This window comes from Sceloporus undulatus, chromosome 3, assembly GCF_019175285.1.
Source record: "Sceloporus undulatus isolate JIND9_A2432 ecotype Alabama chromosome 3, SceUnd_v1.1, whole genome shotgun sequence".
NCBI classification, from domain to species: domain Eukaryota; kingdom Metazoa; phylum Chordata; class Lepidosauria; order Squamata; family Phrynosomatidae; genus Sceloporus; species Sceloporus undulatus.
The window spans coordinates 198,847,492-198,871,637 of record NC_056524.1 but is presented as its reverse complement, the minus strand read 5'-3'; the positions used below and the strand labels follow the sequence as shown (position 1 = coordinate 198,871,637).

Below are 24,146 nucleotides of genomic sequence, written 5' to 3'. Positions count from 1 at the left end.
AGTTCTGCTGGAAAACTCCATCTTTGTTCCTTCAGCCTCCCAGACCCAGAGGCCCACCTCACTGTTTGAGAAATATTAGCTTTCACCCTTCCACCAAAGGAAGCCCTTATGGTGGAAGCATGGAACTTTGTTCCACCTCTCCTGTCTGAAGCTGGATTTCAGAACCTTCATTCCACAATTAGGCTGTGTTTTATTTTTTTTATTTATTGTATGTACAAATTTAGATCCTGATCTTTTGGGGTGGGGCTTACTCAGAGCAGACAAGAAATGTAAACTACCATAACTGAACATCGTTCAATATAATAAAAATAGAAATGGATAAAGCAAATAAAACAGAGGCATTGGATAATGATGTCTTTATTGTTGTTGTTTTTTTTATTTAATGTATTTCTTTTGTACTACTGAAGAGATAAAATAAGCCAAAATTGGGAGCGGGGGAAGAAACTTTCCAAGGTAATGAGTTAGGCAGAGATTGGAAATGTCTTCACCAACACTTCCACGGAGCCTGGCAGGATTGTGAACAGAGCCTCCAAGCTCAAAGTATTCTTTTGATTTGTCTCTTCTGCCTCCTTAGGAATACCCCCAAAGCTGCAAAAGCATCTCTTCTTTGGAAAATATGGCCTGTTACAGACTGCCAAAATAAAGTTGCTTCGGGTCTCTTTGGAGGTATGCTATTTAAATGATGCATGCATCCTAAGAATCCGGAAGCTGCACCAAAGCTGCACTCCAGTGCTTAGGAATGGAGTATGGCTTTGGCGCAGCTTCCGGACTCTTAGCATGCATGCATCATTTAAACAGCCTACCTCCAAAGAGACCCGAAGCAGCTTTATTTTGGCAGTCTGTAACAGGCCTATGTAATAGAGCAGCCTTTCCCAACCTTTCCTAACCAGCATGACCAAATGCCATGGTGGCTCAGTGAGCTCAGGAGTTGTAATAAAAATATAATAACATTTCCACATTCTATCCAAAATACTGGTGGGCGGCAGGTTGTGAAAAGTTGCCAAATGGTAAGGCAAGACAGATCTTGAGCATCTCATCTTCCAGCACAAATCCTGAGCCATGATTCATGGAAATGGCAGCTCTTCCTAGTCACGATGCATTCTCAGTTCCCCTAAGTAGTTTTTCTCTTGAACAGAAAATGCAAGAAATTCTGCTCAGTGTGGTCACTATATATTAATGGATAAGTAAGTTAGCCTTGATGTGGCAGTCCAGTAGGAAAGTGCTAGTCTCTTAGCTGGCAGTGTGTGTCACTACAAGCAAAGAATGGAAAGAAAGGATAGTTACATCCATAAATTCATTTTCTTACTGATATGTTGATTGACTATCTTATGAATCCTAATGTAGTATCATTATGCAAACAATTAAGTAAATACCTCCAGAAAGTACATTGCTAATGCATCTAAATGAAAAAAGATTTCCTGCTGGTGTGATTTTTGCTATATCTGCAGTACTTTGGGTAGGGGAAAGATGTGTAAATGCACACAGACAGACAGCATTGCTAATGAAATTTGGTACAAAATTGCTGCAATCCATTTTCTGATGATGAAGTGGTTCAGATGTGTTTTTCACAACTACATGTGTATATGTGTGTGTGTATGTGTGTGTGTATATATCACAGAGAGATAAAAACATTCTTTAATAATAATAATGCACTTCTGATGAGATGGAATATAGAAAATTATATACTTGGTAAATTCATCAACCTAGATGCAATCAACAGAGCAGTACAGGTCACCTTTCGCTTGCTCCGTGGTTTGCTTTCATAAACAATCACCTGAAATGCAATCCTCTGGATGACTTTTCCATTTAAATCAGACACTGAAATGTTCATTATTCTTTCATGTCATGGCTACTTGGGACATTTTTAAACTTGTTTATCATTTCACCCAGATGTATAAAATGAGGTGTTTTTTTAAAGATATGCATTACATGATACTATTTCTTGAATTTTAGAAAGCTCTAAAGCTGTCAAGAAAATTTAACTTTTGGGAATGTAAGATAAATGTCTAACACAAGTCTCCCATTAGTTTAACAGAAAATAATAGGGGCACCAAAAGGGTACCATCAGCCTACGTATACATATTTTGTGTTCCAGGTTAAGTACTGTATATATATTTTGCTGCCTGAGGCAGATTCTCTTCAATTAAATCTACAAAAGCCAAATTGAATGAAAGTAAAATCCTCTTTGAACATGGGCAGTAGGACAATGTCATTTGCTCAACCTGAAGGAAACACACTAGTTTAGAAGAGAGCCAACATGGTGTAGTGATGTGAACAATGGAGCTCAGACATGGAAACCTCTTGGTGGCCTTAGCAAGTCACACGCTCTCAGGTTCAGAAGAAGAAGGCAATGGACCTCTCTGAACACATCTTGCCAAAAAACAAACAAACTTGTGATAGGATTGCCTAAGGTTCACCATAAGTCAGAAGGAACTTGAAGGCACACAACAAGACATGGCAAGCCCTGAGGTATTCAGCATTCTCCCTCAGTCTCTGCTTTCATCTCCCATCATCTGCTACCTGAGACAAATGCTTCCCTTTGGCTATTGGTAGCATCATCACTGTTCACATCTTCCCTCTACTCTCTGTTCTTAAGTATCTGTCAGAAAGGAGAGAGTTTGCACATAAGCTCTTCCATGCAGAAAAGAATATGGAAATTGACCCACAAACTGTGGCATACAAGTATGTACCCAATGATGACTTCCCAATAAATGTATATGCAGTGATCCTAATGTGGCAATGTATATATAAGTTGTATACTATTTTCTACATTGAAGTGCTTCCTGTGTACAAATATTGTTACAGGCTGAGCTTAGGGAACATGTTCAGCACTTAGCTGAAGCTAAGCTATATGGAAAATGCATACCTTCTTCCTACAAAAGGTATCAATTTCAGCAAGGTTTTATATATGGACTTAATGTGAGATATTTAATATAATATTCCTCATACTGACATATTAGAAAAAAATCAGAAGTAAATCCCATGCTATTCAATGTAACTGAATACTAAGAAATTAGTCAACCATTGCAGCCTTCCATTCTGTACATGTTTATTCAGAAGACAGTTGCCTTGTGATCAGTACTGCAAGTAGGTATGCACAGGTATGAAGACCACAAAGCTTCTCTAGTGAGCCAACAGATCAGAAGAGATTGGTAAAGCTGTCTTGTGACTTTAGGAAAACAACAACATGCTGAATTCAGCTTTCAGTAACCTGAAAAAACTTTTGCACCAAGACTGTGTGTTCCAAACAGGAAAAAAGTAAACATAATTTTACCTTAGTAGCCAGAGCTTCTGCACTTTCACGACATGTCTTTTCAATTTCAAGGTGGTTCTGTATACAGCTGACTTCCTCAATGACCATGTGAGAAACTGGAGCACATGGGGGAAAGAATATGATTCACACAGAGTTTGATATGAGTCATGAGTTATCCTCTTCTCCCATTTTTACTCAGAACACTCATCCTATGATTATGAATATCTATTTGAACTTCCATGTCAGCTATTCTTTAAAAAAATTATGTGCACGCACACACACACACATACACAATTATACACAGGCATATATCAGGACATGATTATCATGACATGAAAAGATGATGAATCCTAAAAACAAAACAAAACATTAATATTAAGGGTTCCCCCCCCATTACAAATATTTCTTCATTTAAAACATTCAACTGTCTTCCTCTTCTTCCTTTTCCCCACCCCTTATTAGTTAATAAGCAAAATATGTTATTTTTGTCTATCACCATAAATCTAACTCACCTTCAAATTATGGAAATATAGGTTGTTCACCATGCTTAATATTCAAAATATGTTTGTCCAGAAAATAGTTTTATCAGATGGTGGTTTAAATCCAGAGTTCACATGAATAACATAAGTAATGCAAGGTGTTCAAAATTCATTCAAATGCATCCTCTTTGATTTCACCTCTTGTTTATTTCATTCTATGTTCAAATTAACATTAAAGATGATATACATTGTTTCCAGTATTTCCCTATGATTGCTTGCTCAGAAGAAAAGTTCACCATTTTTAGTGGACACCTTAGTGCCTTAAAACCGTTGTAAGCTGCAATATATTTTTAAGCTGCATCTTTGTGCATAAATATTTAAAAGAACAAAAATTAGAAAATCATCTTAAAATGTAGTATTTTCCCTTTTAATTCAGGGGAGCAACCCTAATGCCCTAGGGAGACAAGTTGTGAGGCTCTTGTACGCAAGAAAGAGGTCAATGAATGGAGATCTCATTGTGAGAGTATGGTTTCCACTTTTCTGCTCAATGTAAGGACAACATAGCCCCACATCTTTGGCCCTGGCTGCAGTGAGATGGAAGGTTATGGATTTCTCAGGAATCTGGCTCATTAGGATTACTCTGTCAAGTATTGCCTATGTCCTAGGTACAATTCCTGGAGTAAGGATGTAGGACTTTTACTTCCTTTGTTCTCACATGTGATAACAGAAATTTTCATGTTTTCTCCCAGTTGGGCTAGATCAGTCTCTCTCAATCTTTGTGGCTTGGAGGAAAACTTGAAATAATTTTGAGGCCTCAGGGAACCCCTGCATTAAAAAATATTGCATCTACAGCTCAGAATATGTCCCTCCTCATCTTGGTTACTCACAGAACCTTAGCAATCTCTCAGGAAATCTTAGAGTTCCAGGGAACCCTAGCTGAGAAACCCTTGGATAGATTATTAGAAGGGTTTATGCACATTTTCTAATGATTATTCTCTTTCTGTGTGAAAATTTCATTTTCACAGCCCAAAAGTCAAACAAATATGTCTTTGAACAGATCAAACCTGAACTCTCCCTTGAAGCCAAGATGATTAAACTGAGGCTGTCATACTTTGGCCACATCATGAGAAGGCGTGACTCAAAAGAAAAGACAATAATGTTAGGGAAGGTAGAAGGCAGCAGAAAGAGAAGAAGACCACATTCCAGATGGATAGATTCTGGGCCAAAACAGACTTCAGAAATAATCCATCTTGGGTTCACTTTAACTGCTATGGCTCAATGCTAGGGGATTCTGGGAACTGTGGTTTTGTAAGGCATTGAGCCTTCTCTGTTAGAGAGCTTTGGTGCCAGAACAAACTACAGTTCCAAAAATTCCCTAGCACTGAGTTAGGACAGTTAAAGTGGTTTCAAATTGTATTATTTCTGCAGTCTGTTTTAGTCCTTGGTCAGGAAGGAGATGGGACTGAGTCTGCAGGACCTCAGCAGAGCAGTGGGGTACAGGAGGTACTGGAGATGTCTCATCCTCAGGGTAGCCATGGGTTGTGATCAACTCATGGGCAGTTAACAACAAGAATCAATAAATGGGATATTAATAGAGGAGAAGTGTTCTGTAACACATTTGAACCCAGGTTTTTTAGGACTTTGTATATTTTTTTTAAAAAAACCTTTAAAAAAGAAGCCACCATGGCACAGTGGTTTGAGCTCTAAATCACTGCTTGGCCATGGAAACACACTGGCTGACCTTGGGCAAATCAGGAACCTTCTGATAAGTTTGTCTTAGGGTCGCCATAAGGTGGAAATGACTTGAAGGCACACAGCAACCAAAACAGCAACAAATATTGAAAAATTGTACTGAACAACCAGTAATGACTTCCACATGTGTAAAACAGTGAATTTAAAGACCAAATTTTCAAGTTCAGTTCAAACTGTGTGTGATTCCAGTTATGTTTTAAACTTTTGTATGTTTTATGTAATTTTATACTATTTTTACTTAGATGATTTAATTGTTTTTAAATTTTTATTGTGAAATTTTTAAATGATTTGATCTGTGAGTCTCCTTGGGTCCTCTTCTGGGAGAAAGGTGGCATAGAAATGAAATGAATAAAGAAAGGTAGCTATCAAAGTGCTGAACCTATTTTGAGTATTCAATCTCTTTGATAGCTCCTTAAAAAATTCTAACACCCAGAGTAGTTTCATCACCCCATTGATATGGAAACCACTAGCCACCAATGAAAACAACAGGAGACCAATGACACTCTCTTTCCCATTCACACTTTTTCATTTGCTTTAATTGTTATTTATGCTTTCAGTTCTGTCAGCATCTGGCACCACACCAGCACAGGGATGGATGCAAACAGTCTCAGCACAAAGAGACAAAGACATGGCAAGATATGAGATGCATTGTGACAACTGGCCCTAGAAAACCACCACATGGCAGTAGCATTTCATGTAGACAAGTTAAAAATGTAGTCTGGCTCATAGGGGTTCTTGATGCTGGGATCATACAATCAAAGAATGTAGAAATGAAAAATGTCCACACAAGTTCTTGTACTTTAAGAAGCTTATCTTCTATTAGGTCAGCCCAGGCCACATATTTTTGCTGTGTGCCACAAGCCAAGAATTGGAATAAGCATGGTGCTCCATGCAGAGATACTATCAGAAAATGGAATGAGTTGAGCAAAACAGGATGAAATTCCGCAAGCAATCTGGACTATTTGCTGCAGAGGGGAAAACATCACAGTCACCAGCCAACCTATCTTAAGCCACAATCCTATGAACACTTACTTGAAGGTAAACCCCAATGGACTCTGTGAGATTTTGTACACACATACAACCCTTCTCTGTCCTAAACCTATAATGAAGAGTTACAGCCAGGAAGCAAAACATACAGGCTGATCCATCTAAATAGAATATTTTGTAACTTTCTATAATGCCTGTCATTTTTGAGGTGGAGGGGAGAGAAGGCAGAATACATGTAATAAATTTTATATGAAAAGTTTAAACAGGGAAAGAGCACATTTGAAGTGTGTCCATTGTGCAGAAATATGTGTTGAAGAGCAAGAATTTGTAATTCCTTTGGAATGTTTACATAACACATGTGTGTAAAGCCTGAAGAAACACAATGAACACAAAAAGAATGCATCATGGATGTAGCAAGTCAGAGCTGTAAAGGTTAATTTTAAAAATAATTAAGTTATAGGTCCAAAATCTCCTGGTGGTGACGTCCCCATGGCGGCGCCCATGTAGAATGGGCACCGCCATTTTGTAAGTCCCCAGGACATACTAGGGTTAGGGCGTCCGGAATGGATGCCCTTTCCTAACCCTAGTATGTCCTGGGGATGTACTTTATGCCCATCTGTAACGGGCCTCTGTTTTCTTGTTCTCCAAAAGTAACTCCTTTTAAAGTTTCTTATTTAAAAATAGAATGCAACAAGCATAAATACAATGGTAGAAAAAACACCCCAATAGTGAGGCCATGTATCCTGCTACTATTGAAGTGAAAGAGTTACAGTTAAACTACAAAGATAATGAAGTTATCTTTTTTCATGATACAAACATGATGCAGTTTTTTGTATTAAAACCCTATTTTTCTGAAGTCACTTCCACACTCTGGTTCTTTCGTCTGGTCTAATCCACTTTCAAAAGACATAAAAATACAATGATAAGAATGTCACTTTATCCAAAAATGTTTTGTTCTTCATAAAGCAAGCAAAGACAGTGGTGTGTGGCTTCAAGTCATTTCCGACTTATGGCGACCCTAAGGCAACCATATCGTAGGGTTTTCTTAGCAAGTTTTGTTCCAAGGAAGTTTGCCATTGCCTTCCACTAAGGCTAAGAGCATGTGACTGGCCTAAGGTCATCCAGTGGCTTTCATGGCCGAGCTGAGAATCGAACCCTGGCCTCCAGAGTTGTAGACCAACACTCAAATCACTATGCCAAGCTGCACTTCTTTATCTAAAATGGCTGGATTATATATGATTTTTTTTTAAAAGGCCTGCCTTCTAAGAAATAACTCATGATTCCTTTAAGATTAGTTAACCTGCAATTATGATTAAACTCAAGAAGTAAAAAAGGAGTGAAAAATTAAATACAAAAAAAAGAGAGAGAGAGAGAGACTTCCTAAGACTGCCCAAAGTTCTACTTATGATGATATTAAAATTCATAAAGCAACACTAAGTGGCCAGAAACCTCTCCAACCTCAACATTTTTTCAGGGGTAATAATAATATGCAGCAAATGCAGGCCAACCAAAAACCACTTAACTAATTAGTAGTTGCAGTCACCGAGAAAACATGAATCAACACTGTTATTACAAGTGGCACATTTGAGTGGCATCTAATTATGACTTGATGAGCGTGATACTTGCATTATCAACATTACTACCACATCCCATCAGGGACTAAAAGCCGCTGATGGCATTGACTGCAAGAAACTCCCACTCAATGGTACCGCAGCACCCAACAATCTCCTTGGCAGGGGCACCCTCACTAAATGACACGTTAAGCGTAATTACTGGCCGACATTGTAAATAAACAGGATTGGAAGTGAAAATTGGACCAAGTGCATAAGACACAATCTGACACATTGGAAGTGGCAGCCTTAATTGAGAGTTTCTTTGACTGCTCAAGATCATTTCAACTGCATTTCTCGGAGGACAGTGATTATAACTGTGGAGACAGACGGCATAATGGTATCAGCACTGCTGACAGAGCAGTGAATTAAATTGTATCTGCTGTTGTGTGAAAGCCTTGATGAGAAGTACAGATCCTTAGTGGTCTTATCATTATCACACAATGGTCATGTTGTCATCAACCTCTCTGGCTCCAATTGAAAAGAAATGATTGTGTGTTGAAGCTTCTCCCCCCCCCCCTCCATACACCTTCTATCTCTTGTGATGAATAGAACCAATTTTCAGAGAGCTATGAAATCACGCTATAGGGCCTAAAATGCAGCTGCTTGGCATACAAACTGGGCCCCATTAAACAGGAATCACGCACAATATGTGTTTATGCCGGGAGAACAAATAGAAGCTGAGCGCAGGCCAAGTTTATTCACAGACACAAAGCCCATGTAGCTCTTCATCAATATAATTGCCTTTTATATTGTCGTTTAAATAATGGGCTCCGTTATTGCTGTAAAATCCTAATATTCCTGGTATTTTATCACTGTATTTACAAGGTATGTCTTTTTTTTTTTTGAAGAAGAAGAAGAAAAAAAAACGGAAGGGAAGATAAAGGCAACCTATGACATTTTACAAGAGCAAATATTACTTTTGAATTTTAAACCTTAGCTACTTTACATTTTCCACCAGTCTCTCAAATTCCCAGTATCGTAACATAAACAACAAAGAGGCCACAAGATGTACATGTAGACATGCATGCATTATTCTTTCCATTTCCCCATATTACAGGAATTTGACTTATTAGAACATTTATTTATTTATTTATTGCCACACAGGGTGACACCACCTGTTCATTTCATAACACTCCAAATTTAGGGCTGTTTTGCAGGAAGTATGTCATAACTGCATTTATTAATCGATGTAAACAACAGCTGTGTAAATGTCTTTGTTATATATATATTAGGTGAAAGACTGTGTGTGTATATGTGCATGCGCGTGTGTGTTTTAACCTTCTATTACTAATCCTCCAACAAAACATACTATAGTGACAGAGACCTAACATAACAGACTGTGAGACTGTTGTCATCTCCTCTCTCAAGAAGCTATTCAAGGGAGCCTTTCCACTCCCATTAGCTGTGCTTTGTTGCCTCCAGACACCACACTGAATCAATAGAACCATTATCACACAAGAGGAAAACGGGATATTTGGTAGAGAGGGGGGCACGTTGTTAGCATATTTATTCCTTGGGTCAGTTGAAGACATTGCCATAGTGACTTTAAACATGGCTAAGTGCATGTGGTTGAGCTTCCATAAGAAGGGATCTGAGGCAGAAAGAGGCAGAAGCCCAGGGCTTTTAACAGTAAGCAAATGAGCCTGGTTCTCTACCTCCTCCCCATATAAGACACATGACAGCACTATTATAATTACAGCACAGGTTGAAGAGACCTTTTTGTTTATCTCAGTATGTAGCTACTTATAATACAAGCTGATTTAGTTTCAGTTGGGTTTTAAACACTAGTTAAGCTCCAGCTTTTGGTATAATTCTACATATCTTTGTATTTGATATTTATATTCTCGTATCAATTGGAAATAATAATGTGACAGGCAGGATGTAAAATGTTATTGTTGTTTGCCTTCAAGTCATTTCTGATTTAAGGTGAACATAAGGTGAACCTTTCATGGAGTTTTCTTGACTGGATTTGTTTTCAGGGGGGCTGAAATTGCCTTCCTTTAAGTCTGAGACAGTATGACTTCCCCAAAGTCACCCAAGGGGTTGTCAAAGCCAAGAGAGATTCAGATCCCAATTTCCTAGCCAGAATATGAATGTTGTTCTCACTGTGTACTTTCAGGGTATTTTCAGTTTATGGAGACCTAAGGAGACTCTTGGCAAGATTTATTCAGAGGGGATTTCTCATTGTTTTCCTCCGAGGCTGAGAGAGTGCTCAAAGTCATCCAGTGGTTTTCATGACTAAGCAGGGTTTTAAACTCTGTTCTCCTGGAGTCCAACACTCAAATGACTAAACTTTGCTCACTTTCATTTAAGCTATGCTGAAGCAATGTAGAAGCTCAGCCTTAATGTTTTTCCCAAAGCGTATTTATTTTCTACCGTGACTGTCAATTTAATCAATTCTGTAAAATGAATGAGAAGTGGGATTTAAAAACAAACACAAAACCCAGAATGTCAAATATGGCAGAGATTCCTACATGGTCTCCTAGAGTTCTAATTCAACACTCACATCACAACACCATTCTGGCTCTCAGCATATAAATACTACTGCATACATATGATAATATATGATAACATATTAATATATAATATAAGTCAGAGGGTGGCCATTCTATCCTTATTCCATAACATGAAAAAAAGACTTCCAAATGATCCTCCTCTTTGGCTCTAGTCAGAACCGTCCATATGTGGGTGACAACAGCAGTACTTGAACGTAAATCTCAACCAAAAGTACTTGAAACTAAACCTTAACCTAACAAGGGAAGGATAGAGGCTTCTTTTGCTTTGCAAGGCTTGGAAAGAAAGAAAATGCTGCCTTTAGTCTGTCCAAAAAAATGGGGAGAAGGTTCAGCTCAGAGTCTGAACCACAAAAAGAATAGTTAGGAAAGAACTCCTTTCAGTTTCAGGATTCTCAAAGGTAAGTAAAACACTTGCCTTTTCAATTGCTTTAAAAAGAACTCCAGTTGAATGCTCCATGATTCTGACATGTACAAAAAGCACACTCTCCACCCATCCACCTCCCCATTACCTTAGCATCCAAAACAGAGCAGGAAGCAACAGCAGTGGGCCCCTGTATGGTCACAATATTTGACCCACATGATGTAAAGTAACACTTAAGTAACAGTTACACTAGAAAATGTATACAGAAATATACATAGGCATACCTCAATTAAAAGACAGCCAGCGTGGTGCAGTGGTTTGAATACTGGACTATGACTCTGGAAAGTAGGGTCTGAATCCTGGCTCAACCACAGAAACCAATTGGGTGACCTTGGGCAAGTCACACACACTCAGTCTCAGAAGATGGCAATGGCAAACCACCTCTGAACAGATCTTACCAAGAAAATCCCATGACAGGTTTGCCTTAGGATTGCGATAAGTTGGAAACAACTTGGCACACAACAACAAACCTCAGGTGGGTCTAATAAAGTGGTTTCCAATCACTTTGAAGGCAGGGCATTTAGATGATGCATGCCTCCATAGTGCGCAGAACCCAGACTGAAGCCACACTCCAGGGCTAAAAACCAGAGTAAACAGAACCTGTGATAGTTTGCTTAGTGTGGAAGATGTGCATCTTTGCTGTTGGATATAAACACCCCAACACAAAAGAGGCTGTGGAAAAGCAAAACAAAATGAAAGTGTGACAACTCCAATAGATGTAATTACAATATACACAAATCAAACAGTCCAACAGGGGGCCATGGAGTGAAGTGAGCATTATGAGGGGCCTCCATATTTGTGCTTTGCCAAGGTATTGCTCGCACACTAATGCACTGATGCCCTGTACTGGCAGAACATCATACATGCACCTGTGTAGCTAATCAAAGGAGTGGCCATGCAATAGAATGGCATCTCGGTGGTCGTGGGAGTTACTTGGAGGTTGCAGGCGGTATGTGTGGAGGCACTCAAAAAATGGTAGGGAGGGGTGCGGGTTGATGCTGTGCTGTGTGCTCAGGCCATGCACATTCACCCAGCCTTGGGAGTGGGCCACGCAGGTAGCAGGGTTTCAACCCACTTTGGGGGAAAGCAAGATTGAGCCACTTTTTCCTGCCTGTCTGCTCCAGCCCTCAGTTAACAAAACCTCTGATAGTGCAACTCCTTCTTATAAATGTTTTATATACCCACCAAGGCCCCTTTTCATCCTTACCCACTGGCTAACTGGAAGTTATCTAGCAGCATCAGCATTGTGAGGTGGTAAAGGAGGGCTGGGGAAACATGGAGTTTTGATATTGGCTTGCAGCAGCTTATGTTCAGTAAACAATGAAATAAAACTTGAGCTGGGAAAGAATGGTATTTTACTCTAGATGATACTACTGAAACTTACAATAAGGTAACTTTGGAGTTTATTGCATTGGCTTTGCTCTCATGATAGATGAGGGATGTAACTTTAAGAAGGTGGATCTTATCACATTTCCCCATGGCCGGGGAGTACACAGAATGAGGAAAATCAAGCTAGAAAGTTCAAAAGCATGATTACAGTTGAATGTTAAGGAAACAAAAATAATGACAACAAATCATTTATATAACCCTGAAATCATTGTTAAATAAAGACCGGCACTTTATGCTGGCCTAGGGGTGGAGTCAGGGTGTCGCTTCCAGATGACGCATGCCCTTAATGACACCACCAAGGCACCATATAGCTGTGTCGTCGCTGCTATGGTGCCCTTTGGAGGGCACAAAAAGAAGCTGCTTTTTGTGGAACCTCTTTGTGCCCTTCGGAGGCTGGATCAGGGCTGCGGTGTGAGGTTGCTGCAGCCCCGATGCGGTTGAAGAAGGGGCGGTTGCATGTCACCCCTTAGGACCTGTTTGTTAAAGTTTTATTTACACTGACCCAGCCCCTTAGTTAACATTGACTCAGTTAAAATTTTCCATACATTGATTCAAACATCAATCAAAATAGTTAGAAAATCAGAAAAAGACTAGAACCAGGAGACCAGTTCTGAAGGGACTAGATAAGATCCTATATATAAATCACAAAGTCAGGATCATACATGTCATAGTATCTCCAGTTTCTATGTATGGGTGTGAAAGTTAGAAAGTGAACAAAGCTGACAGGAAGAGATCAACTTATTTGAAATGTGATCCTGGAGGAAAATTCTACAAATACCATGAACTGCCAAATGACAAATAAATGGGTCCAAGAACAGATCAGACCAGAACTATCCTAGGTGCCAAATGAAACTAAGGCTATTGTACTTCGGACATATCATGGGATGATTTGATTTATTAGAAAAGATGATAATGCTTTGTAAAGTAGAAAGGAACGGGAAAAGAGAAAGATCACGTTAATGATGGATTGACTCAATTAGTGAAGCCCTGAGTTTGCAAGAAGTCTCTTACTTATAGGTTGAAGCTCAGTTTATGGAAATTGACAACACAACAACACAGTTGACCAAAAGCTAGACAATATCCATAATATCCTCAGTACTTGTACCCATAAGAAAAAAAACTGATTTTTGTCCACGTAATCAGTCAGAACATCACTCTTCTAATACATTTTCAAATATCTGCTTACCTTTTTGCAATTCTTCCAACCGTTTGACTGCTTCATCTCTCTCCTGTTTGATTTTGTCACACTATAGAGATACAAAGACAGTTCCATATTTAAATAATGAAAACAATTTTTACATAGTCAAAAGTGGTTAGAGTACATACAGAACAGGTATTCAGTTAACATTACAGCTATGGGTCATGTCCTTATTTGTTTCATTTCCCCTTTTGTAAATACGTAAATACACAGAACAGCCACAGTGCATGTCATCTTTCTTTTGTGTTGTTATCTGGACAGTTTCAAGGACATGACAAGACAGGACAGTTCACACTTTGCTTGTAGAATGTGACTAAGTACTTGGAATTTCATTTATATTATTAATATTTGGGGGAGACGGGGGCTAATAACCAGAAAAGAGAAAGAAAGCATTAAATGTTGGAGAAACTACTCTTATTTTACTCACTCACTTCCATTTTGAACTTGAGGTACTGATGAATGCACCTGTCAATTTCAGTTTCTACATGTTTCACATTTTTTCCAACTTTAAATTCATCCCCTCCTCTATTTTTTCTTCACCGTTTGCTTTCTGTGTTTACAAAATAATGGCGGAATCTTGTGGGTAAATCCAATTTACGCCATCATGTGTTGTCAAGGGGAGCAGCAGAATTCAGCTCCATCATCTGGACTGATCTACTGTGCCTTTGCCTTACTGTCCTGGTGGCAAGACACACTCACAGCCATAGCCAATTGGTGGGAAAGGGACAATGGAGTGTGGGGGGGGGGGGGGGGGGGGGGGGTCTTAGGCAGCAGCTGGCTGTGCTTCAGTAGTTGGCCACAGGATCACAAAGGACCTTCTAGATGCCTTGTGGGCCAGGGGGGAGGACTCCAACACCTCAGGCAATATATCCAAGGGCTCCCATCAACAAACTGGGAAGGGAAGTGGTAAACATTTGCCTTCTTCTCCCCACCCTCCATACAAAATCTGTTTCAGATGGTTGGAGGACTCTACCGAGTAAACTGGGGAAACAGAGGCATCTGTGGGAAAATTATAATGATTTTAATTGTAGTATAAACCATAAGAAGAGTAAAAGGGAGAATGGCTGTGGTGTGCCTTCAAGTCATTTCCACCATATGTCTACTCTAAGGCAACACTACTGTGGGGTTTTCTTGGCCAGATTTGTTCAGAGGAGGTTTGCCATTGCCTTCCTCAGTCAGTGGGTTTCCATGGCTGAATGAGAATTTGAAAACCCGAGGTGCATTTGCAGTGGAAGAATAATGTAGTTTGGTTACACTTTAAGTGCTATAGCACCATTCTATGGAAAGCTGGGATTTGTAGTTTTACAAAGTCTTTAGCCTCCTCAAAACTAGAAATCCCAAAATTCTTTAGGATGGAACCATGACAGTTGAAATGGTGTCAAATTGCATTATTTCTACAATGTAGATGTACCCCTGGCCTCTATAGTCCTACATTCAACCACTGCACCCACTTTCTAAAGAGAGAATACAGAGATTTTAGCAAATTCAATGTAACTTTATGCATTGTTCTGCCTTCTTCTAATTGCTGCATTTGTTTGTGCCATATATCTCTCTATATCTGTTGAGATCTTTGTTAAAGCCAAAGGCTTATTGTAATATAAAGCTTAATGGAACATAAGTGTAGATATGTAATGAACAGTAGGCCCTCCATATCCGCGGACTTGCTACCCACAAATTCCAACATCTGCGGATGGCAAGCCATATGGGGAGCAGCAGCAGAGGAGGAGGCGGAGGGAGAAGGAAGAGATGGCTGTGGCAGAGGTAGCTGAAACTCAGCCGTTCCCCCTTAGGGGTCAGATAGTGGGGGTCTCCCATCCATCTGTGGCTCACCTTGCAGCCCGGGCAGTGGCTCCGACCCGGAGAGAAGGCCTGCCCTGCCCAGACCCAGCAAAACTGACCCGCACCATCCCACTTCTCCACCAGATCAGGGAGACCCTGGGCATGAGCAGAGTGCCAGCGCTCTCTGGTGCCCCCGAGAGGCTGCTGCCTGAGTTCCCGGAGCTGGGAAGGGGGTCCCTCCCAGCCTGAAAGTGTGGGACAAGGAACCAGATGCCTCAGTGTGTTTTTATTTGGGGGGGGCTCTTTCTTGCCCTTCACCCTCCTTCCTGGGGAAGAGGTTGCCCTGAGTGACACCTTCTGGGCATGCACAGAGTGCCCTTGTGTTGGCTTTCCCCAGGAGGCAAGGTGGAGGCTCCTTCTTGGGCTGGTCTGCAGGGCTATTTTCCTTGGTGGGGGTCTTTTTGCCTCTGAAGGTTCCCCCACTCACCCTCCAGGGCTCTGCAGCCTCCTTTCCTGACCCCATAGAGCCTCCCACTGGACTCCAAGAGGAGGAGAAGGAGGAGGAAGAGTCGGTGGTGGCGGGATGCAAGAGGGAGAAGGAAGAGGAGGAGGGAGAGGGAGGCAGGAAGGGGAGGAAGAGGAGGCAGCCCCCTGCCGCCCACCATGGTAAGAGCGGGGAGGCAGCAAAGTGCAATTGTCCCCAATTGTGGCATGGCACCATCATTGAGGACAATGAGACTTGAACATCAGTAGAATTTGCTATCTGTGCAGGGATCCAGAATGGATTCCCCATGGATACCGAAGGACGACTGTAAATACACAGAGGTATGGGTAATTTTAAAAATCACATTTTAAAAACCCTGAAGAAAGGGGGGGGGTCAACATGGTCTATATAATTTCTAAAACTTTATGTTGAAAAATATGCTACTGCATCCTTGTCTTGCTGTGGTAGAGCAGTAAAAAAACCCCATAAAGGTAACAAAGCACTGTTCTTTGTTCAGGAGAGGGGGCATGATGTACCCTTCCTGCCCTTCCTTATTCCCTCCACCAGTGAAAACTTCAAGGCTGGACTGTGTTGTTAAAAACAACTGTTCAGGAGAAATTGCTTTTATTTTTTGAACATACACTATGTATTTATACACATAATTCTGACAAGGTCCACCATGTTTAAGGTAAGCTCTGATTGGAAAAAAGGATGGTTTTGAAGTGCAAGGATATTTCCATCTGTTTCTCAAAGAAACTTTTGATTTGACTTTAATCACGGCCCAACCATGTCAAAAGCACCACCTCGAAGGAGAAAGCAGGGGGGGGGGAGACCTTGTAAAAATAAATAAGTAACACCCTCCCCTTCCTGAAAGTTCATTCTTTATTCTGTGTGTTCCAGTAATTCTTTTGTGTATGTGCTTTAGCTGTACCAAAAGGTGTGGGTTTGTATGAGATGGCAAGGCCAAAGATAAAAAATGTTTTGTTTTGGGGGGTTTTCCTGTCCCTCCCCTCACCCCTTGCCTTTTTCTTTTGGCCTGCTTATTGTATGAAATAACAATAAACCAGAATCTTATTTTGCTTTTGTCCAATTGGAAGTTCATGCCTCCAGTTTCTGGCTACTGTCCAGGGCCTCAGCTTGAGTTCCTGAGCAGTGTACTCTCCAGCTAATGTTGTGTTACTGCTGTTCATCTTTTTTCCTTTTTTAAAAAAAGCATAAAGTATACTGGCCATAAACCTGATGATACTTCTAAGTTTCATTCTGCCCCTGGTCTAGGGCTTATTTGCACAATCAGAGATACTTGGGACTGTTTCAATGTCAGTTTATATGAGATTATTGTTGTAAGTAGGGTTGCCATATTCCAGACCCTCATATCTGAGTATCTAATTTGCATTTTATGCAAATTATGCATATTATTAATTTGCATTTTGATTATACAAATTCACCACATCAATCATCGCACTTTTTCTGCCACTATGTTTCAATCTCAGTATGTATTTTGTGTATTTTGGTTGGCTGAACAAACATATCACTGTTTTGTGGATTTGGGGTGTTACTGTACTTTACTATATGGCCAATATGGCTACCCCTGAATATAGTACCAAGCTAAGCGTTATTTTTTCTTCTTTTCCCCCCAGTTGGTGTGAAGAGAGGGCGGCTTCCAAGCAGACCCAGAGAGTAAAGGGACTCTCGTACTCTCAGATGGCTGTTGGGAAGCAAATTTCCGCTGTGCTGCCCAGCCTTAGGCTCAAGCTGCTGACACAATCACCACATAATAAAAGGTCATTCTGCTTGCCTCCTTTCCTTTCCTGCCTTCTGGGCCTGTTGGGGGAAGAGGGGAGGGAATGAAAGAATAAGGTGGCAATGCTATGCCTCTGCAGTAGCAACTGGTGCCTGCATGGCGGGATAAGGCTCCAGCCAGTGCCAATCTACTTGCATGAGCTCCTGCTTCATCACCACTGCCACATTTTAATCTACCTATTGGCTTGTGATGAAGGAGAAATCTGGACTTGTTTGAATTTTCCAGGTTTTCTGGGACAAATGGTAACCCTAGTTTTAAGCCATTTTTGCCTAAATAGGCAAATTCTTGAATGTTCCCCTCTTTTCTCATCAGGTTGCTTACAATCACTGATGATGATGATGATGGTGATGATGATGATGATGATGATGATAATTTATACCCCACTCTTCAGCCAAAAGGCTATCAGAGCGGCTTACAAATTGTTAATTAGGCATTTCCTTGCCCTCAGGCTTACAAACTAAAGAGACAAGACACACAAGGAGAAGGGAATGGCAGTGGGGAAGGGGAAAAGTCCAGCAGATCTTCTCTCCCTTGGAGGCCTGGACCATGGCAGATGGACTGGAGGGAGGGCCCTTCTTTTTACTCTGATTAGGCCCGATGGAGCTGGCCTGTCCTTCTCTCCCTCTGGATGATGCTGGATGGAGGGAGGGTTCTGCATAATAGTCTGAATAATACTTTCTTAACACCCACATTAGTATTCTGTCACTGTGCTATATTGTTTAAAGGACGCATCTATTTCAAGAGTTTAAATCAATCAAGAATTATTCTTTTTCTGGGGGCATCTTACTTTTTATTTCAACCAGCATCCCCATGAACCTCCAAACATGTAAAGAGACAGGAGAACTGAACAGAGGCAGGTTGTGCTTTTCATATGAAGGTTGTGGTGACTCTGCTGTGTATCTGCTCCACCTTCTACTCCAGACTTCAGAGCAGTTATCAAATGTATTGAAACTAAGGGATAGAGCTCAGCACTCCAGATAGTTCCATGGCTTTAGCAGCTTGGATATTGTTGGCTAAAACCCAGACCAGATATTAACAAAGAAACCTCTTGCCAGCCCTTAAGTAGAGCATTATTTTCTCCAAGAATTGTCACTATGTCACTTACATACAAGTATGGCTATAAGGGCATAGAAATCCCATTCTCAAATTCAATTCTGTTAGATTTTTGGCGCGTTTTACATGGATTCTAGCATACGCTGGAAGCCACGACGGAAGTAAGGGAGGCACATGCTGGAAGGAAACAATGGCGCACATTCCCATGGCATGCGCCTTGTGAGCCGCTGCCATGCCTCCGCGGGTATGAGCCCCATTCATTTGAATGGGGCTTGAGCATCCATGTTTTTTCCTTTACATGGGAGGGTCCAGAACGGATCCCCTGCATAAGGGAAGGGCGGACTGTACTACCATTATAAGACCAAATAGGGTCTCATAGGGCCTTTACAGATTGGGAGAAAGGAGGGGACAGAGGCCACCCCTTTCTCTTCTAGATTGTGGCTGCACCAACCAAACGGTGCGGCAACGGTGCAATGGGAAAAAGGAGCCACAAAATGCAGCTTCTTTCGCCGCCTCTGCCAAGGTGCCATAAGTGCCTCCCTTGTGCTGCGCACCATTTGGATACAGCGCATGAGCCATGTCATCATCACACATGCCACGTAAATGGCGGTGCACCAAGATGGCGCCCGCAGCACGTGGTAGGGCTCAGGAGCGTGAAGTCGCTCTGCTCTCCCAAGCCCTACTTTCAGCCCCAGGCCATAATCTCAAGTAGAAGCACATGCAAGGTATGGGAAGACAAGTGATTCTATAAATTATGAAAGCCAGCATTAAAGTAGACCCATGGAACTGAATGGGGCTTGTAAGTCACAGCTTAAGGCTCATTGATATCAATGGGTCTATCCACTGGTGTGATTAATACTGGATAAACCATCCTTTGGTTTAGTGAAGCAGGGTCAGCAAATATGTAGGGAGAAGGGCTAATGGGTAATTGAAGACCCTTCATGTAGTCAATACATGCAAAGGAGAAAAATTAATGTAAGGGGGAAACTAGGCTGAAATATGAGAGCATAATTTGAACCCTGATGCTCAGACCAAAAGCCTGATAAAGTAGCCAAGAAATTTCCCAAGGGAATCCCAAAAGTAGGACATGAGTGCAATTGTACCCCTGCCCCACTCATCTTCAACAGTTGATATGTAGAAACATATTGCCTCTGGATGCTCCTTCAACTCATTTCCAGCTTATGGTGGTGCTAAGGTGAACCTAGCAGAAGATTTTTTTGGCAATGTTTGTTCATATCAGGTTTGCCGTTTTTCCTGTCTCTGAGGCTGAGAAAGTGTGACTTGCCCAATATCTAGGGGAAAACTTCCTGCAAATCTACTTCTTACCAATCTAAGGCACACCACTCATTTGCTATTGCTATTGGTGGGGTGGGGGATGTAAAGGTCTTTGTACATCTTCCCACTCTCTCCCACTAGACAAATAACAGCTTCCCTAGGGAATTTACACTTCAACAATTGTGTGAGGAAATTGTTACTTTCCCGCCAGCAGAATCCCTGTATCCAATAGATTCCGCCAGCCATATCTCATTTAGACTTTAAGGAGAATCCAAGAGGATCCTGATTACAGATTTTCCATGGTTCATTTATTAGTACCCTGAAAGCTTGACATGGAATTCTCATCCCTAAGATAAGTAACACATACATAAAGGCTCAACTCAAAAATACATAACTATAGTTTTGATCTGATAAAATCCAAATTCAATTGACATTTCAGGATCACTGCCTGCATCTAAATGTATAGAAGCAGAACAGAATGAGATTCAACTGTGAGAGATGCTGGAATTAAAACATCTCATTCAAAAAACAGATAAGACTTGCATGACAATGAAGTTGCCTACCATCCTCTTAAAAAAAAACACCTTTATATCTTAGAATGAAAATGAATGGTCAAGGCCAACAAATCCACAGATGCCAGCTGCTCTATCTCCAACAAAGTATTCTTTCCCAATCTTAACTCAGATGCACAAAAACATCCACACAATGCCAAACCCTTTTGAGTATGAAAAAACCTGTATCCTGTATATTCATGTCAGAGATTCATATTGATCAGTCTAAGATGTTTGAATACATAGACAGTTTTGCCGTAAATCAATAGTGTGTAGTATTTACTTAATGACAAGAAGACTATGAAAAGAAAATTAAGTACCTCAAAGCTATTTTCTATCACCAATTGAAATCAATGGTTTATAATAACAGTCTTATTGCAACAAACATGTAACAAGCAAAGACAAAAACAGAATCTGTTAAGATTGGATATAACTGTTACTACTTACTCTGTCTCTTTTAGAATTTGGCTTGATGAAGATTTTAATGACATTCATCTGTTAAGGATCACTGAAAGAATAGGAGCTGGCCACAGGCTTGTGAACTGCCTCCTCATCCTTCCTCCCACCTCTGATTTAAATCTTCATCCAAACATTTCTTTCTCAGTCTTAACTATAGTCAAGCATTGCATCAGCATGGGTACTACCTATGGCTTGTATTTCTCATGTTTCCTCTCAAGTAATATTTACAAATGTGCACTGAACTTGGAGTTCAATCCTGGTTAAAAGTACTGTAGGAATTTGAAAATGTTCGCTATGATCATGCTCAGTTCTAATGTACGGATAGATTTAGGCTGAAGAGAGAAAGAGAAGGGGCTACACATCATGGTAACCTCACACAATTTTCTAAATCATGGTACTTAAATCTTATAACATATGGGATTAAATTCAATGTTTGGCCCACGTACAGCATCTGAAGTCTATGGCCCAGTACAGATCGCCGGTTTGCAATAGCCTGGGGCCAATTTTAGGGTTCCGGAGCACGCAGCATCTGCTCGCTCTGGAACCCTACCATGTAAGGGCAGCACCATGTTTATGCAGCACTGTCCACACGGCGCATGTGTTGATAATGTCAAGCATGCGCCATGTGCAAACGGAGCGGTGCACGCGCATCATCACAACACTCCAGTGCACTAATGCCGCTTTGGCAGCATTGCGGGATGGAGCTGCATTTTGCAGCTCCTTTTTGGGGAGGATTGTTGCCACGGCCATGAGTTTGCTGCTGCAATAATCCGGAGAAGAAAGGGGCAACCTCTGGCCTCTCCTTTCTTCTAATCTGTGCCAGGCTTATGACATATATATAAGTGCTGATTAACCCATTTACTCTAGTTTATTCTAGTTGGGACTAACATTAAATTTGGCTCATGACTTGAAAACTGAATTACAATGATTTCAAAAGCAACATTCTGCCATTTAGGCCCATTTGGGTCATAGAGGAAGAATGAAAGGAGACAAAACTTACTTGTAATACTCACAGGTCCGCTTATATAGAGAGTGCAGACTGTAATTCCAGAAATTTCTGATAAGCATATAGCTCCTGAAGAAGGCCAATTGGTGATAAGGCCAAAATGTGTTGAGCTTTTTGAGAAAAAGAGGTTTTTGGCCATTGTATAGCACATGGGTTTTAGTCTCCTTTCATTCTTCCCCTGTGCTTTCCAGTTTTTGTTTGTTTGTTTTGTTTTCTTCCATTAGGATCACAACTTAATCACTGTATTTCCAATTAGAGTCGGAGGGGTCTTGGCAGCTAAACATTTTCAGCTGTTCCATTTATCAGATTTATTGCCCCTGCTGATTACAATCCTATGCATGTTTACTCAGAAGCAAATACTTTCTATCTAGTCAGTGCACACAGACATGCAGTTTTGGATCTAGAATGAACAGTTCTGCATGCCACTGTACACCTCACATAGATAAGGTACTTGGTCATCAACAAAACACTCAGTTTAGCTCAGGGCAAATCACATTTGAAGATCTGTTTACTACAAAAGCAAAGAGCAGCTACAATAGCACAGAAGAAAAACTGGCCAATGTGCTCATGTTCTGGCTTTCACATAAATGCCATCCAGGATTAGGATAAAGTATGCATAATAAGCTATTTGTACATGAGTTCTGATCTAAGTAGCACATTGTGGAGCTGCTGGTAACTGACAGTTTGAAATTATGGCAGAAAGAGGGAAGTTGTATTATTGCTGACCTTTGGCCAAACATATGATGAAAAATGAGTTTGTTATCTCAACTAAACAGGGATAAATTATTTATTTCAGTTTTGTATAGCTGCAGAATATTGCTTATTATGTTGAGCCAGAGCTGCAGTGTGATTTGTACAGTAAAATGGTTCCAGGAAAAGGCTTCTTGTATCTTTGTTAAAAGGAATGTCTGAGAGAAGTCTTGCTTGACTGAATGTGCAAATTACATGCACAGACAGATATCGGTAACCAAGTAGTCTATCTTGCTACTACTGCCAAAAAGAGTACAGAAAAGGTTTTGAAAGCTATTGCTGTATTCTGTATTCAGTATAAGCTTGTTGTTGACTTTTAAAGCCCTGCATGGGCTGCCCCCTCCTTATTTATCTGAACTTCTTTCTCTTCATATTCCCAAGCATACCCTCCATTCTGGTAGTTAAGGTCTGCTGTCCCAGCCTAGGATCTCCACTGCCCCATCTCAGATTCGTCCCTTCTCACTTGCTGCCCCTCACTCCTGGAACCTCCTTCCCCCACAAGCAAGGGTCATCACTTCTTTAACCAGTTTCAAAACTGAGCTGAAGACTATATTGTTCAGGGAAGCATTCCCAGGCATTGTGTGATTGTTTATGTGATCGTTATCTGATATCTGATTTGATATTTGATGTTTTTAATTTGTTGCCTGCTTATTTTATCTAATACTAACTTGTATTACAGTCTGTCCTCGCCTTACACGGGGTATCCGTTCCGGATCCCCCCGCGTAAGGCGAATTCCGCCTATGCTCGAGCCCCATTGGAAACAATGGGGCTCGTGCATGGCGGCACGGCGGTGCGGGAGCACGCGGGGCGCAACGGGCGCACGCACCCATTCAATTGAATGGGACGCGCCACCCCTTCCGCCCCACACGTGCCCCCACGGCTTGAGCGCGTATGCTCAAGGACGCGTATGGTGCGCCCGCATATGGCGCGGGCGCGCTGTATTATCTATTGTTTTATATGTAGTTTGTAAAATGTATGCCCTTGGCAGGTTTCATTTTTATTGATTTTATTGTCTTTATGTACAGCAGCATGTAAATCTACAGTGCTATATAAATAAAGTATAATAATAATAATAATAATAATAATTGTAATTTTAAATTTTAAATTTTAAAATTGAAATAAACATTTATATACAAATAATAATAATAATAGGCAATTGGGGCCAATTTCTGGTGCTAAGTTGGGTTCTGAATTATGTTGTCTACGCACTACCTTTCTGTGGTGGTGAGACTGTGAGCTTTATCGCATGGGGTTTAAACCGCTCCCCAGCACGTTCTAACGGGGGTGAGCGGGGGCGCGCACGGAACACGATGGGCACCGGATGGGGCCCAAAACGCGACTTTATTGCACGGGGGGATGCCGCCGCCGCCGCCCGCGTT

At 41.0% G+C, this 24,146-nt stretch overlaps 1 protein-coding gene across 1 annotated transcript in view; it reads right to left on the bottom strand.

Annotated features, from left to right (window-relative positions):
- SHTN1 (shootin 1) overlaps window positions 1-24,146 on the bottom strand; it is a 144,018-nt gene that overhangs the window by 95,135 nt on the left and 24,737 nt on the right. The window contains exons 3-4 of the mRNA XM_042457032.1: window positions 13,597-13,657; window positions 3,275-3,369 (exon numbers count right to left, since the gene is read on the bottom strand). Of these exons, the coding sequence (XP_042312966.1) occupies window positions 3,275-3,369; window positions 13,597-13,657 (156 nt within the window). The remainder of the gene's footprint in view (window positions 1-3,274; window positions 3,370-13,596; window positions 13,658-24,146) is intronic.